This window comes from Polypterus senegalus, chromosome 13 (assembly GCF_016835505.1).
Source record: "Polypterus senegalus isolate Bchr_013 chromosome 13, ASM1683550v1, whole genome shotgun sequence".
Lineage (NCBI taxonomy): Eukaryota > Metazoa > Chordata > Cladistia > Polypteriformes > Polypteridae > Polypterus > Polypterus senegalus.
In genome coordinates, this window is record NC_053166.1 from 135,769,975 (window position 1) to 135,784,163 (window position 14,189).

Here is a 14,189-nt window from a genome sequence, read left to right on the forward strand (position 1 = left end):
CCAATCATTCATTCCGTCTCAGTTAACTAATTGACATTATTTGAGCAGTGTTCAATTTCTCCTTTACTAAATCTAATAACCAGCAAATTACAAATCTGAATAATCGGGTGTACTATCGTGTGTGCATAGTAAAATTCATCTGCATGTCTGTCATAGACTAGTAATAGAGTTATACAAAAAAGGACAATAAATACAACGTCGGAGACAAACAACAAAAGAAGTGCACATCATGCATGCATTTAGGACTTGTAGTGACTGTTGAATGGAATTATGACTTATGGATAAAACCTGCTCATCTATCCGGTAGTACTAGTGCTAATGGTACTGTGCAACTTGCCAGAACAGAGGAGAGAGATATATGACAGTAGTGCAGATATTGTAATTACTGCTTGCCATTGTAAGATAGCATGTGTTATACAACTCTGTTTTGCTCACAAAACTAAAAGTCACAGGAAAAGGAGCGAAGAACTGCAAGACAAGTCATAGTCAAAATGAGAGCAAAGATTAAAACTTGGAGAAGCAATTAAACCATCTTCAAAGCCAAAATTCAAAGTAAGGAAAACATAGGCTAGAGTTCTTTAACCAGAGAATCAGAAAAATAAAGAAAAGGTGTGCCAAGTCTTAAGTTGTTCAACAATCTCAACAATGGGATATAAGGGTGATGTCACCCACAAGGGCAACCAGATTGTTACCAAGATGACAACACAACTAATGGAAGTGCCCATTAAAAATAAACATGGCATTACAGGTTGTACAAGATCATTTTAAATAATTCAAATAACCGTCGAGCAATGACAAAAATAATTTGCCAATCTTAAAAACTTCAGATAGATGCAAATAATAGTAGAAAAACAGGACAATACTTCCATAATAAATTAAAGAGTAATACAATTCACAACAGTCTCCTGGACAGTGAACTGTGTGCTTATGGAATTCTGTGTGACCTCATCACCCTCTGCTGTCCTGAGCTGAGCAGGTGCCGCACCAGGGTGTTATGTACTGTAGCTATAGAATACATTAAGCATATGTGGAGGTAAAGGCGTTGGTGAGCCTTCTTGATGGTTGCTCCAACAAATATATTGCTGTTTTCCCTCTCCACAGTCTCACTTGCCAGTGTAAATGGCAGTGTGATCTGCCACCCGATTTTGAAGGTCTATGACCAGCTCCTGGATTTTGCTGAATACAAGGGAGAGAATGGTGTTTTGACACCACAGAGTCCGCAGACAAATCTGCCTGCCTGTAAGCCATCTCGACATTGTTAGTGACCAGGCTTGCAATTTTACTATCAGCAACAATTTTTTGATGATGGCGGAGCTGTGTCAGACCACACAGTCAAAAATTGAATAAGGAGTAAAGAAGGAGCAAGCACCAAGCAAGGATAAAGTGATATGGCCAGTATGCTCATTTTGCGCTCTGCCAGTTACGAAGTCCAAAATCCAGTAGCAACTAATGTGCACTCCTTATTCTTAAAATATACTTGTGCCAGAGCATTCAAGAAACTTGTTTTTGGCCTTTTCCTTAACTGCTTTGAAACACAACACAAGCACTAAGTGCTTCATCACCACCGTATTCTTGCTGCAACAGCTGTAGTATTGTTAAAGTTGGCAAAATCTAATTTTGGCTGTTTGTTCAAAAGTGGGAATTTTTCATGCAGCCAACACACCATGTACACTTTTTTCCCAGCCTCATTTAGCACTCTCTGAGAAAGTGTGAGTGAGCAAATGCTTGGAATGACAGAACTGTTATGCCATTATACATAATATGCATGAGTCAAAGGCTTGCAGCCACAGCAGTGCCACATGGCGGCCATTCTTACAACCTATTGACAGTACCTCATAGAACCCGGACCACAACTCTTAAAAAGATTTGAGTGTATAGGGTTATGTTATCCATCCATTTTCTGAACCTGCTTTGTTGTTTGTCAAAGAACACTGGGACTGGAGCAATCAAACAGAAACAAATCTAAGATGGGGCACCAGTCCAGAACACTTTCACACACACAGTAAGTCTCCCATGGAGCAATCCAGAGCTGATAAATCAGCCTATCTTAAAGATGTTTGGGATGTGGGAAGAAATCCCACACAAACCCTTAGTAAATCAGCAAATTCACCACCTGCAGTGACTAGACTGGGAGTGCTAACCCATTCGCCACCCTCTTTAAGATATCCACAACTTTCTATTTGTGTAGACCGCAGTAGATTGTAATTCAAAAGACATCACGCTTGTCTACCTTGAGATAAACACTAACAGCCTGAAGGCATTCAGTGATATTTATGAAAAAAATTATGTTACCCTGGAAAAATGTAATGTATTCACACAGATTTTTTTCTTACATTTTTATATTTTATTAACTTATTCTTAAGAGCATTGTAGCAAACAGAACCTGTGGGAGCTATTTCAGCTAATGTAAGGAAAGCCATTCAAAATTTTATTACAAAAGGTTTTTACACATGTAAGACACACAAAAAAAAATATGGCTTTTCTTCAAATTACCTTCCTGGCAAGGAATAAGTGATGCTCTACTCAAGTAACCCAAGACAATTTATTGCAGGCCACCCTGCCAGCCGCCATGCGAGGCAGAGCGGCACGCTGATGTGAGCCTCCGGAGAGTATTGTTACATCATTTTCTGCCGCAGTAATTCAGAACACTCACCTCTGATAATCAGCTCCAATAAGGCTTGTACCGTTAACTGCTAAAATTCTGTCTCCAATATTCAATCGTCCATCAGATGCCGCAGGGCCATCTGGTATTAAAGTTCTGATGTAGATCCCAGGCAAATTGAGGGGAGTGTGCTGGATTTGAAAAGAAATGATTAGTGATGACACTTTGTTTAGAATTGTCAAACACTGCATCTCATTTATAGCTTTAAATCATGCATCTCATTCGTTGTTTGGGTTCAGCGCTGAAAAGACAGTAAAATATTGGCATTTCTAAGGTGGCAAAAAATGTTTGTATTTTGTATATTCAGGGTCACAAGTACCCTCATGGTGCCCACTTCCTTTGATTTGACAGTGACATTATTACACATGTTCTGTTGTATGGTGGGACCGTGGAGAAGTGATTAGTGCTGCTACCTCACAGTGTATCGTCAGAATTCTGAGCAGCACAAACCGAATGAATACACAGTACTGGGAAATGAGCCAAATTAGGAAAAAAAGAAATTAAACAATACACCAGAGCAATAATTACAATTGTAGTCAAAAGGGTAGTCAACTTTTGAAAGCAGAATGGCAAAGGTATGTGTGGGAAGAAAAAGTTTTAAAGTTGTTGATCCAAATCACAGATGGGGAATGGCGCATCACGCCAGTTGTTAATGCGTCGTGTGGGTAACATCAGACATTGTGGCATATAACCATGCCCACCCCCTCAGGAAATATGAACAGTGTTCTTATAACAGAACCCACAAAATTAAGGAACACACCAGAAATCAAAACAGTGTTGTGAAACAGTAAATTATATACTTTTTTTGAATAAAGTAATAAATCCAGCTTAATTTCCATTGAGCATACCAAGAATATATACAAAATATTTATATACAGTGGCTTCAGAAAGTATTCAGACCCCATCACTTCCTTCACACTTTGTGTTGTAGATTTAAAATTTAAATGGATAAATTGCAATTTTTTTTTAAATAAGTAGGATGCAACTGACCACAATTTGGAGTGCCACAGAAAATGTTTTGTTCACGTATATGTATGAGATACTTCAGTTTTTGATTTTTAATAAATTTGCGAACCTTTATGAAAACATTTTCACTTTGTCATTATGGGTTATTCGATGTAGACTGATGGACAAAAATGTCCAGTTTATTAATTTAAAATCTGTACAGTAAACTGTGCAGAAAGTGAAAGGGCCTAAATACTTTGTATTTTAAAAAATAGACTGTAGGTTTTGTGCTGGTTACTGTGGTTTTCCTGTCATATACCAAAGATGTCTGTGTTATGTTAGCAGACAACAGTGAGGTTTATAGGCTCAGTATTGTCACTTGTAAAGAGTACAGTGAAATTCTTACTTGTATGTGCTAATCCTCATGGAACCACCAAGATTAGCTAAGAACTACCTTTCCTTATCTTATATAAGGATGAAATCTCCATTAAAATGAATACCTGTGTTTGCGATTAAATGTGAACTACTACTAATGTATGTTTTGTGAAATATGTAAATACTGCTTCTATACAGTGTCTGCTACAAGTACAGCTTATAGCGTAGCACAGATAACGTTCATTTCTAAGTTCACGTATTTGTTCTTGTGGGTGTGTGCGAGTGCACCTTATTCAGGCGCTGTTGTTTTTTTTTACCTTGTACATGATGCTGTTGGTATAACCATTTGAACATACACACTTGCCCAACCTGAATGAATTAAGAAGATCTGAAGATTGATGGACAAGCTGCCCCTGCTAGCTTCATAAAATGAATCACAGTAGTGGGGTTGAGTGGGGTTAATTGTTTCATGTAACTCTACTCCACATTAATGAAAATTTAATTTTGTAATATTGTAAAGTCATCTACTCACCAGCCCATCGATCAGTCCCATTCCGAGTCCGAATGGTCCCTTGTCCAGCTCCACTACAAATACGTAACAGAAATCATCAGCTGCTGAGCTGTGACTGGAGGAGACTGGGGTAGGGAAGTCAAAAACATCATTGATGTTGCCTGCACAGGACACAAGTACTGTATATACACGATTCTGCTTGCTTCAGTGTTTTGGTAGGGTTTCATGCAGGAAATTGAGAAAAGAGCTGAAAACAAACCTTGGGGCCAGCATTACCTTTGTGGATGCAACCTACTCAGCAATTAATGCAATTTTGTTTTAGCGTAACCTTTAACTAATATTCTTCAAGTCTTATGAGGAATGCTTTCTGTCAAAAACTAAAATCATAAATAGTATCAGAATAAAATCCTCAAAAGTAATGAGAACATGCTCAAATAAAGACAAAATTCATTCATTATATCTTACAGAAATAAGAAAAAAAGTTTAAAGTCTACCTTCTAGCCCATTGGCGATAAAACCATTCACTCCTTTTCTGGAATTATGAGTAATCCTTGGATTTCCGTTGACTGGCAAGCTCTCTGTCTGGCTGAATTCTGTGTACAGTGGTGTGTTGGGAGGGGTCAGCAAACAGGACGGGTCTAGAGGCTGCATGGCATGGCGGAACGACCCATTTCGTCCCAGGCTTGTCTGGATTTGGAACTGGTGCAATTTCTCCTTCAGTCTGTCATCATGAGGATGCACATCTTTAGAAGTGCAGCTCACGTTTGACATCACTGACACTCTCCCATCTGTGTCCATCTCCACGTGGCTGCCGGGTCGTTGCTGGTCAACAGGAGTGGAGTGTCCGCCCACCACTGTTGTTCTTAGGTTGCTGTGAAATCCTGGGATTTCATTCTGAAAAGAGAGAAAGTGATGCTTATTGCAAAGAAGAGGTGCTGGTATTAACACAACTAGGAAACTGACCAAAACATCTATCCACTCTACAGGAGTTAGTGTAGTGCTATGTCAGTGTGCATCTGCTAAGGAGATAAAAGGTGTGACGGGGGAGCTGTCGTCCCATTGAACCCTCAGAGTTGACTCCAGACACCAGGTAAAAGTCCAAAGTTTGACTTTTTATTATTAAACAGTGCACAAATCACCCTACACTCCACTATATTCATACAATAAACAATACCAATAATCAATAAACAAATCAATCCTCCCACTCCCAGACACGTCGCCACCCTTCCTCCTGACTCAGCTCGTTGTCTGGGAGTTCCCAAAGTCCTTTTATAGTTCATGGCCCGGAAGTGTTTCCCATCCTTCACTCCATGGTTCCTTATCACTTCCGGGTCAGATACAAAGTCCTTTTCTTCACCCTGCATAGGGCAAATAATAGTCCCTGTTTCTCCCTGGAGTGACCCCTGGTGGTCCTGACATTATCCAGCAGGGCTTTACAGGAAAACTCTATAGTCCATGATGCCCTGCTGGAATTTGGGACATCTCCATGTCGCAGGGAGGGCTCCCTCTGGCGGCCTGGGGGTATTGGCCGGGATAAATGGCTGGCCATGGACCACAAAGGTTAAAGGTTATTTACATGCTGAAAAGGAAAGGAGTTTAAATACACAACATTTTGGATGTATAGTCATCATCACGTGTGCAACTAAAAAGGAAAGAGTAAGTAGTATATATAGACGGAAACAACACCATTGCAGGTGAAAGGAGAAAAGGTGAGAGTAACTGTAAAAAAGCTGCCATTAGAGATGATGAAGGGAGAAATTAGCAAGATATTCGATCTTTAAAACCTGGAAGAGAAATTAGAAATGTATTTGATCTTTAAAACATGGAGAATTGTGTGATCCCAGGGTGAGAATGATCTCAGCTTCTTCTGTTTTTCTTTGCGAAGTGTTTTTGAAGCCCTGTGAAAGAACACAAACCGAGAGAACAGTGTGGCTGTGATCAGGGGCTGTGAAGTGTTCTAATATATGCTTTGTGAGGTCTGTTATCTTAATGGCTTCAACGTGCTCCCGGAAACGGTCTGCTAGAGTCGTCCTCCTGTTTCACGTGTGTAGATGGCTGGAATCTCACTACAAAAAAATGAAGGAAATAAGAGTTGTGGACTGGCATGAGGCCCGTTGTTGAGTATTGAATTGATCAGAGGGAACAGATACAAAGCTATTGTTGGGGATATAATTGCATGTGACACAGCAGCTCCCGTTACTTCTCAAAGTACCTGGTGAGGAATGTGGCTCTGCTCTGTGACGTGAACTGCGGACAAATAGTTTGAGAGGTTAGGTGGTTGATGAAAGAAGATCAAAGGAGGGTTATGTAAAAGGTTCCTGTGGAAGGATCAGTCTTCAAAAGGGAGAATTATTTATTTAATGACCTGTGAGAGAGACATGGAGGGTGTTATGGTAGGATGGGAAGAGCAGCAGGTTGTGGATTTCATTATTGGGGTTCTTCTTAGAATGGATGTTACAAGTGGTCTACTCCTGGCTTGATTGAGGGCTCCGTCCACAATAGGAGAAGCATAACCTTTATCAAAGAAGAAACTCCTCTCTATGAGAAGTGAAACTCATCACTGCTGAGGTGGCAGATTCTAAAGGGGAACTATGAAAGATGTAGAGAGTTTTTAGTGAGCTGTAGAGAAGGTGACTGTGTGAGTCAGTTGGCTTGTTATAGACAGTGACTTTAAGTGACAGAAAAACTGGTAGAAGGATTAATATCTAAAAATGGTGTAATTGTGGTGGAAACGTTGACTTATAGAACTGAGAGACGGATGGTATCTATTAAAATCATTGATGAATTCTTATAACTAGAGTCTGGAGCAAGCCTCTTCTTTTTCAGCGGCTCACCTGATTAAGACTGTACAGCCGTAACTGTGTATTTAATCTTCTTTCCTTCTTTCAGTGTGGAAATATCCATTACATTTTTTTTTACAAATTCTTAAGCCTGCTTATTCTGTTTAGTATTCCTTGGAGTTGCTGCCTATCCTAGCAGCACTGGCTGAAACGCGGGAACCAACCTTGGACAGGATGCTAGGCAATAGTAGAACACACTTGCACACCAGAACGCTTACTATGGCTGACTTACTTTAGGGCTGTCCAAAAACAAAACATGCCAATCTTAAGGATGTGGAGAACATGCACACCCCACACATGCAGTGACAGAGCTGGGATTCAAAGATAGGACTCTGCTTCATCAATAATCAAAACAGGTTTTCTCAAGTGTGATTTTCAGTGAAGTAGTCAGATTTATTTTACACTTGACATGCTCATAAATTTGATACTGCCACTTTGCCCTTGTTCTGGTGCCTCTTGGATTTGTGTGCTGCAGACTTATGAGTTCTGACTGGAAGTTTCCTAGCAGTGCTGGAGCCAAATGTTACAATTTGAATCCAAACTACAAAAGAAATATCACCCTCTAGAGAGTGCTTCTTGCTGCTGCTGAGAAGCTGCATTTCACAGATTCTGTCAGTGTTCTCGGTATATGAAAAAAAGAATCAATTTGCATCGTGCTACTCGACTCACTTCTGCTTTTATCACTGATGCTACAACTTCAGAGAAACCATTCATACTTTCTGGATTGCACAAACCTGTCAGTACAGATTGCCTCCAGTGAGATGTTCTGTCTTACAGTATGATAAAATGCACTTTGTATTGAAGCATGTCATGCTGTTAAATGTCTGACTTGAGTAGGCTGATGACGAGAAAATCAAGGATGTGATATGTGCCGCAATCATTAATTATTGTGACAATGTTGCACTAATTTGACATGCTTATTTAAGAAACTAATTTCAGGAAACAAGGGCTGCCCCAGTATCAATCAACTCGGCACCACATTATATGTATTTTAAAGCCAGGAAACCTTGTAATCTGGTAAAAGGTTTTGTATTACTTTTCAAGCGGCAGCCTTTGGGCATGACTGTAGTATGGAACCCCGGTGAGAATTAATTTAGGTGTTAGTTCCATTCTGTCATGTGAGCTGCTGCTTCCATTCATGTGTTTTAGGTTCACCCTTTTGGTCTCATTCATTATGATTCGATCACAGGGTACCTTTTTCTCCCAGACATTCCTGGCTTTCCTAGCCATATCACCTTTCGCTGATCACCTCCACCACCTCCCCAGTTTGTTATTTCTTTCTCAGCACTTTCATTCTGTTATTCTCATGTCAGTCCTTTCTCACTGTGTGCCATGTTCACCCTTTCATTAGTAATGTCTCTCCCTTACATTACATGACTTCACACACAGCTTGCTGAAACTTTTGTCTTCAGTAGCAGAGAGCAACCCCCCAGATATCTCAAATGAAGAACCTCTTACATGCCCATCTTAAAGTTGTTATCACAACTCAAGATTCATCTACAGTCCAAAATCAGAAGAAGTTGGGACGGTATGGAAAATGCAAATAAAAAAAAAAACTGCAGTGATTAGTAAATGTACTTTGACTTTTATTTCATTACAGACAGTATGAACCCAAGATATTTCATGTTTTGTAAGTTAACCTTATTTAATTTATTAATAAACATCTATTGCTAAATTTCAGGCCTTCAGCCATCTCCAAAAAAAGCTGCCTTTAAGATGACATCTTTTCTTGGGATGTCCATGCAATGAAATAAAATTCATAGTAAATTTAAGAATCACTGGGTTTTTTTTCTTATTATTTTCCATACCATCCCAACTTTTCCTGATTTGATTCATTTAGTATGTCACTTAAGTAGCAGACCCTTCTTATTTTCTCCACTATATAAATTTATACTTACTGAATCTAAGCTTGGCATCCCAATACCACAAAACGGATGTCCGCCACTTACAGCCAACCCTTTAAACTATTAAATCTTCTTTCAAGGGTGTGTAATGAAGTGCAGTCATGCTAATCACATATGGCTTTGCCTCTTCCAAAATCCCTGCCCTTTCATCTCAAGCTACCACCTTCACACCATTCACTTATATTCTAGTTTTTATTAAATATCTTCTTTTTTAAATCTACTTTCAGTTTTCTTTTTGTCATCAGTACAGTACCACCATCCTACATCAGCCCGTCATGAAGACCGAGGGTGACAAAAAAAGAATGTTGGAGGCAGCAGCCAGCTTGGATAAAGTCAGATGATAACTAGTAACACTAATTGCTGTGGTTTTATAATAAATCTAACTATTCTGCTGTAAAGTGGAGCCAATGACTCTATACTGAAATGTGCTTAAATGGAAAAATATCAAACAGTAAATACAAAACAGTTCAAACAGATGGTTTGTTATTCAAAGATTCTTAAATTGATTTAAAAACTCTGTTATTTATAGTAGAGATTTACATATCATAACATACTCCAAACCTGATTAATCATATTCAAGGTTATGAGGGTCAATGCCTGTCCTAGCAGCATCAGGCACAAGCAGAGAATACCTAAGCCCACTCACACTAGGACAATCTGGCAGTTAGCCAAACAAATGTGAAGTACTAAAACGCAATTTTTCTTCCTTTTGGGTGTGTGCATGGTTGTGTCTTGGAATGAACTTCTTCTTCATATGTAATTGGCCGTGTAGCCTGTGATGCTAAGATAGGTACCAGCCACCCAACTCCCTGAACTGAATGAGATAATTAGAAAATGAATGGATGGATGGATGGATCAGACACACAAGCTACCTTTCTGTCTGACAGGTGACTCCACACCAATCCAGCAGGAGGCTGACATCTCTTAAAAACTGGCCAGGCTAAATATTTTGGAATTTCATTTCTCCTTCCTAACAGTTTTATCAAACCCTGCTACTTTGTAAGCTTTGTATTCCTTTAACCGGGCCGCCTTACTTGATTGTTGACAAGTCTAAATATGAGGTGCGGAGGTTACTTGACACACAGAAAGTAAGGTGGTAGACATCATTACTTACTATATTGGAAGAGCTATGGTGCAAAGGACAGTTCATCAGTCCACTCCTGTATTTTACATTCTCCGCTATTGTTATGGAGCTTTTGTACATTTTTGTTCCAAGTAGCTGAATAGATGTGTACATCTTATTAGGGCATTCTGTTAGGATCTGATGTGCTGACATTTAATATGTGCCATCTGTTTGCTTTGCAGTACATAGCACTATTGCACTTGGCACATGTGCTACTTGTCGCATGTTTGCTGTGTGCTGTCATCAGGGATATGCATGTGCTCGGGAAGCGACATCAGCTACAGGCAACAGTAAACATTTTGGGGGTCATAAGTATTTACCCACTCTGATCTAAATGGGGAGTGACTGCATCTAGCCAAAGGACTAAGTAAAATGTGTGAAAGAAACTTTTTTTGCTTGACATTTAACTCCTTATTCTTTAATTAGAATTTCAACCTTATATTTTGCATTACCTTTTCTCTTTTGTGTTTGATAAAGAAGGATTTAGGCATTACTGGCTGCAAGTATGAAAAGTACAAAAAAGCAAAAAAAAAAAAACTCTTAGTATCATATTTTGCAGTCTAAATCATAAAATTATGCTGTAGGAAAGACCTTTCTAAAAAGATTATAATACATTGTTTCTCCGAAATTCAAACACATCTTAGAAAATTAGAAATTTTACAAATAAAGATTTTTTTAGTCTACCAATTTGGTTATCTTGTGATCTCCACCAGGATTTTATATTAGTATTTGTAGATCTTCAAGACACAAAAACACACAAACTGTCACTGTATTTAGTCTTTGTGCTAAAAATAAATAACTCTGACAACTATGACTGTGTGTCTCTGGCTTTAAAAGCCGTTTTATTCCAGTTTTATCTGTTTTTGAGGTACTTCTCTGTAGGCAGCAGGGAAGCTCAATCAATATTGCATTACTGTGGTCTGTGTATTTTTAATAAGTTTTGAGCTCATATGAATAATCTTCTTATGAAATAATATTCTTGTATACGTGGTACAGTATATATTTTATTTCTACTTATTATTTTTTATGTTTAATTGCTTGTTTTTCCTTATGATTATAAATTTTTGCTTTTTTTCATTATTAGCAGTATTAAAATTATTTCTTGAGCTCTACCAGCAGAAATGTGAGAAGGTTCTTTGTTACCAGAGATTTTTTAGCAAAAGGGGCAAAGCTCTTAATTAACATGGATTGGTTTATTGTTTTAAAACAATAATATCTTAAATTTATAAAAAAGCATTACCATACAATGGAACACACTAGAACATCACAACCACTGACCTGCTGAACCGCGATGATGTGCAGCCCTCCATAACCCTCTGCCCTCCACACCTGGAGCACCTCGGCTAACAATGAGAGAGACAGAACATTCTAACCGCTGCCAAACTGCTGTGGTTTACCAATGGGGCTGTCTGTAAAGAGCATGACATGGTTTATACACTGAATGATTATTTCATTTAATACACACCAAGTGTAAAATAATTATATGTGTTTTCATTGTTTTGTTCTTGTCATTATTTTGTCATTGTGATAGCTTTGATGGGGTTCTGTATGCAGAATGACTTTTTCACAGTGTATTTCCCAACACTGATCCTTTTTCACATCTCCATTTTTATGCAGCTTTTTAAGACAGCTCTGGTTGCCAAGCATATGAGCTAACATTACATTACATGTGACTTCATGATGTTAATGACATGCTGTATAAGATGTTGGAGAAAATGTTTCTTGAAAAATGTTGTGATTTATTATAGTTAGGGAAAGGCAATTTAGTTAAAATCATCACCCCTTTCTTCTCTCCTTTTGACCTCCGATTTTTATTCCACATATTGCTTTTTTGATTTTTCTTTTCCATAGCCTGTTGGGCTCTTCTGCTCTTTGTTAGTTTGAATTCAGTACAACTGTTAGGTTGACCCTTTTTCACTCTGGCCACTATAGGGTCAAGAACTCAGCAATATATAGTAACTTGCCCATGACTCTGTATTCACTCGTATCCTGATGATGATGCTGATATACTCCTTATTCTTACCAGCTGCTTTCATGAGTCACATCACATTATCAATAAATGACAAGCGAACTTATTTCTGTGTAATATTTAAGAGTTTGAGGCTGATAGCTGTATGCTCTACAAATACAGACATGATTAAAAAAGAAGATTCATACAAGTTCAAGTTAAAAAATTAAAAATTTGTGCACTGCTGTGTAGCATAAAATGCCAAAGTATTAAAAAAAAAAAAAACGTTAATCTTGCATACATACAGAAAGTAAACATTCATTATTAGAGAACTCATATTTTGCTTATATTATCCCTCATGGAATAATTTGATATTTGAAAGGTATACTGTAACTGTCATTAATGAATACAGCGGAGAATTAATTGCTCTTATATTGCATTGACCTAAGTTCAGTTTTAAAAACTCCAACCCTTTATGATGTTTATTGGTACTAAAAGTTGTCAGTAGTCAAATAAAAATGCAAACCATTTAATCTTCAAAACTGTCATGTATCGCTTGTTATGAGTGGCTTTAACTCACACATTAAAACATAAGGCTAGAAGGGGGCATGCTGCTTCATAGTTCCAGGTGCAGTACCTCATAGTATTGCCACTTTTATGTCTTCTACATGTCTGCTTTGTGAGTGTAAGGTTACCTAGTGACTACAAATTAGCTACTTATGTCAGTGTGAGTATGTGCAATACTATGCTCTATGACAGCGTGGCATCCCTTCATTGTAACAATTTTTAACATGTTCAGAACTTAGATGGAGGATTATTAGAAAATAATTACTGAATTCAAAACAGATGATTTTAACACAGTTAACTTTAGCATACTGTTTATCATTGGTCTTTCACTGGACAAGCTATATCAAAGTATAATACTACAGTTTCTTGTTGTCAGAGAGAGGACTCTAAAAGAAGTAAATTCTGGAATTACTAAGAGGATGTAACTGCTTTGAATACAAAGGTTCTTCAATTAAGCATTTAGTAAAGTGGTTGAAAACATACAGTATAATCCTAGTAGCCATATTGCCTCATTACATCACCTAAACTCATTAGAAGATTAGTAATGATTTTAATGTCTAGTACTTAGTTTGGCCTACTGCTGAAGATTCCTATTATCTACTGGATTACAATGTCTCCTAAACCTTTACATCTGCTTCCAGCATGACAGGAAGATCAGCTCTGTTTAAATGATTTGCTACTTAAATGGAAGTGTCCTTAAGCCAAGGTATAATGTAATATTTGCATTGTCTTTTGGAAGACACTCATAATCATAACACATTCAATAGTATTTTGTTTTTAACATTCAGAATTACATTAGCAAGGACTAGGATCAAATTATCTTCAAAGAACATTTGCTTTTAACACATTTTGTTAAACATTTTCTTATCCTTGTTAGTGAATTTTTTGCCATAAAATTCTTGTTGCATGGAATTCGATTTGCTGAATGACATACAATAAATATCAGTACAAACATACTGAATAAGGAGAAAGATCATTTTTCTGCAAACCACACACTTTAACGTATTCATTAACATTAGTCTGTTGTTTTGTTGAGCTGTCTATATACGTATTCAGCATGCACTACTTGAACCAATTAATTTTCTGCAGTTCTTTTTGTGTGGGTGAAGAGTTTTACATGTGCATATGATTTTCAGTTGTTTTTAAGAGTACAGACTACAATACTACATTATTAAATATTAGGTGGACCATGCCACATTTTCTTGAGATTGCAATGTACTTTATGTTATATGATCCAGGTCTAATGGTTATGAGAAGATCAAGAGAAGCTTCACTGCCACCCAAATTTGAATTGCTCTATTAAATTCTAGCAGG

At 37.8% G+C, this 14,189-nt stretch overlaps 1 protein-coding gene across 4 annotated transcripts in view; it reads right to left on the minus strand.

Moving 5' to 3' along the window:
- The window catches only part of radil (Ras association and DIL domains), a 101,062-nt gene that overhangs the window by 806 nt on the left and 86,067 nt on the right, over nt 1–14,189 (minus strand). For 3 of the 4 annotated variants that reach the window (XM_039774024.1, XM_039774022.1, XM_039774021.1), the window contains 3 exons: nt 4,988–5,387; nt 4,515–4,618; nt 2,654–2,793 (listed from right to left, as the gene is read on the minus strand). In XM_039774024.1, the coding sequence (XP_039629958.1) occupies nt 2,654–2,793; nt 4,515–4,618; nt 4,988–5,387 (644 nt within the window). The remainder of the gene's footprint in view (nt 1–2,653; nt 2,794–4,514; nt 4,619–4,987; nt 5,388–14,189) is intronic. The other variant, XM_039774023.1, reaches the window with a different exon arrangement.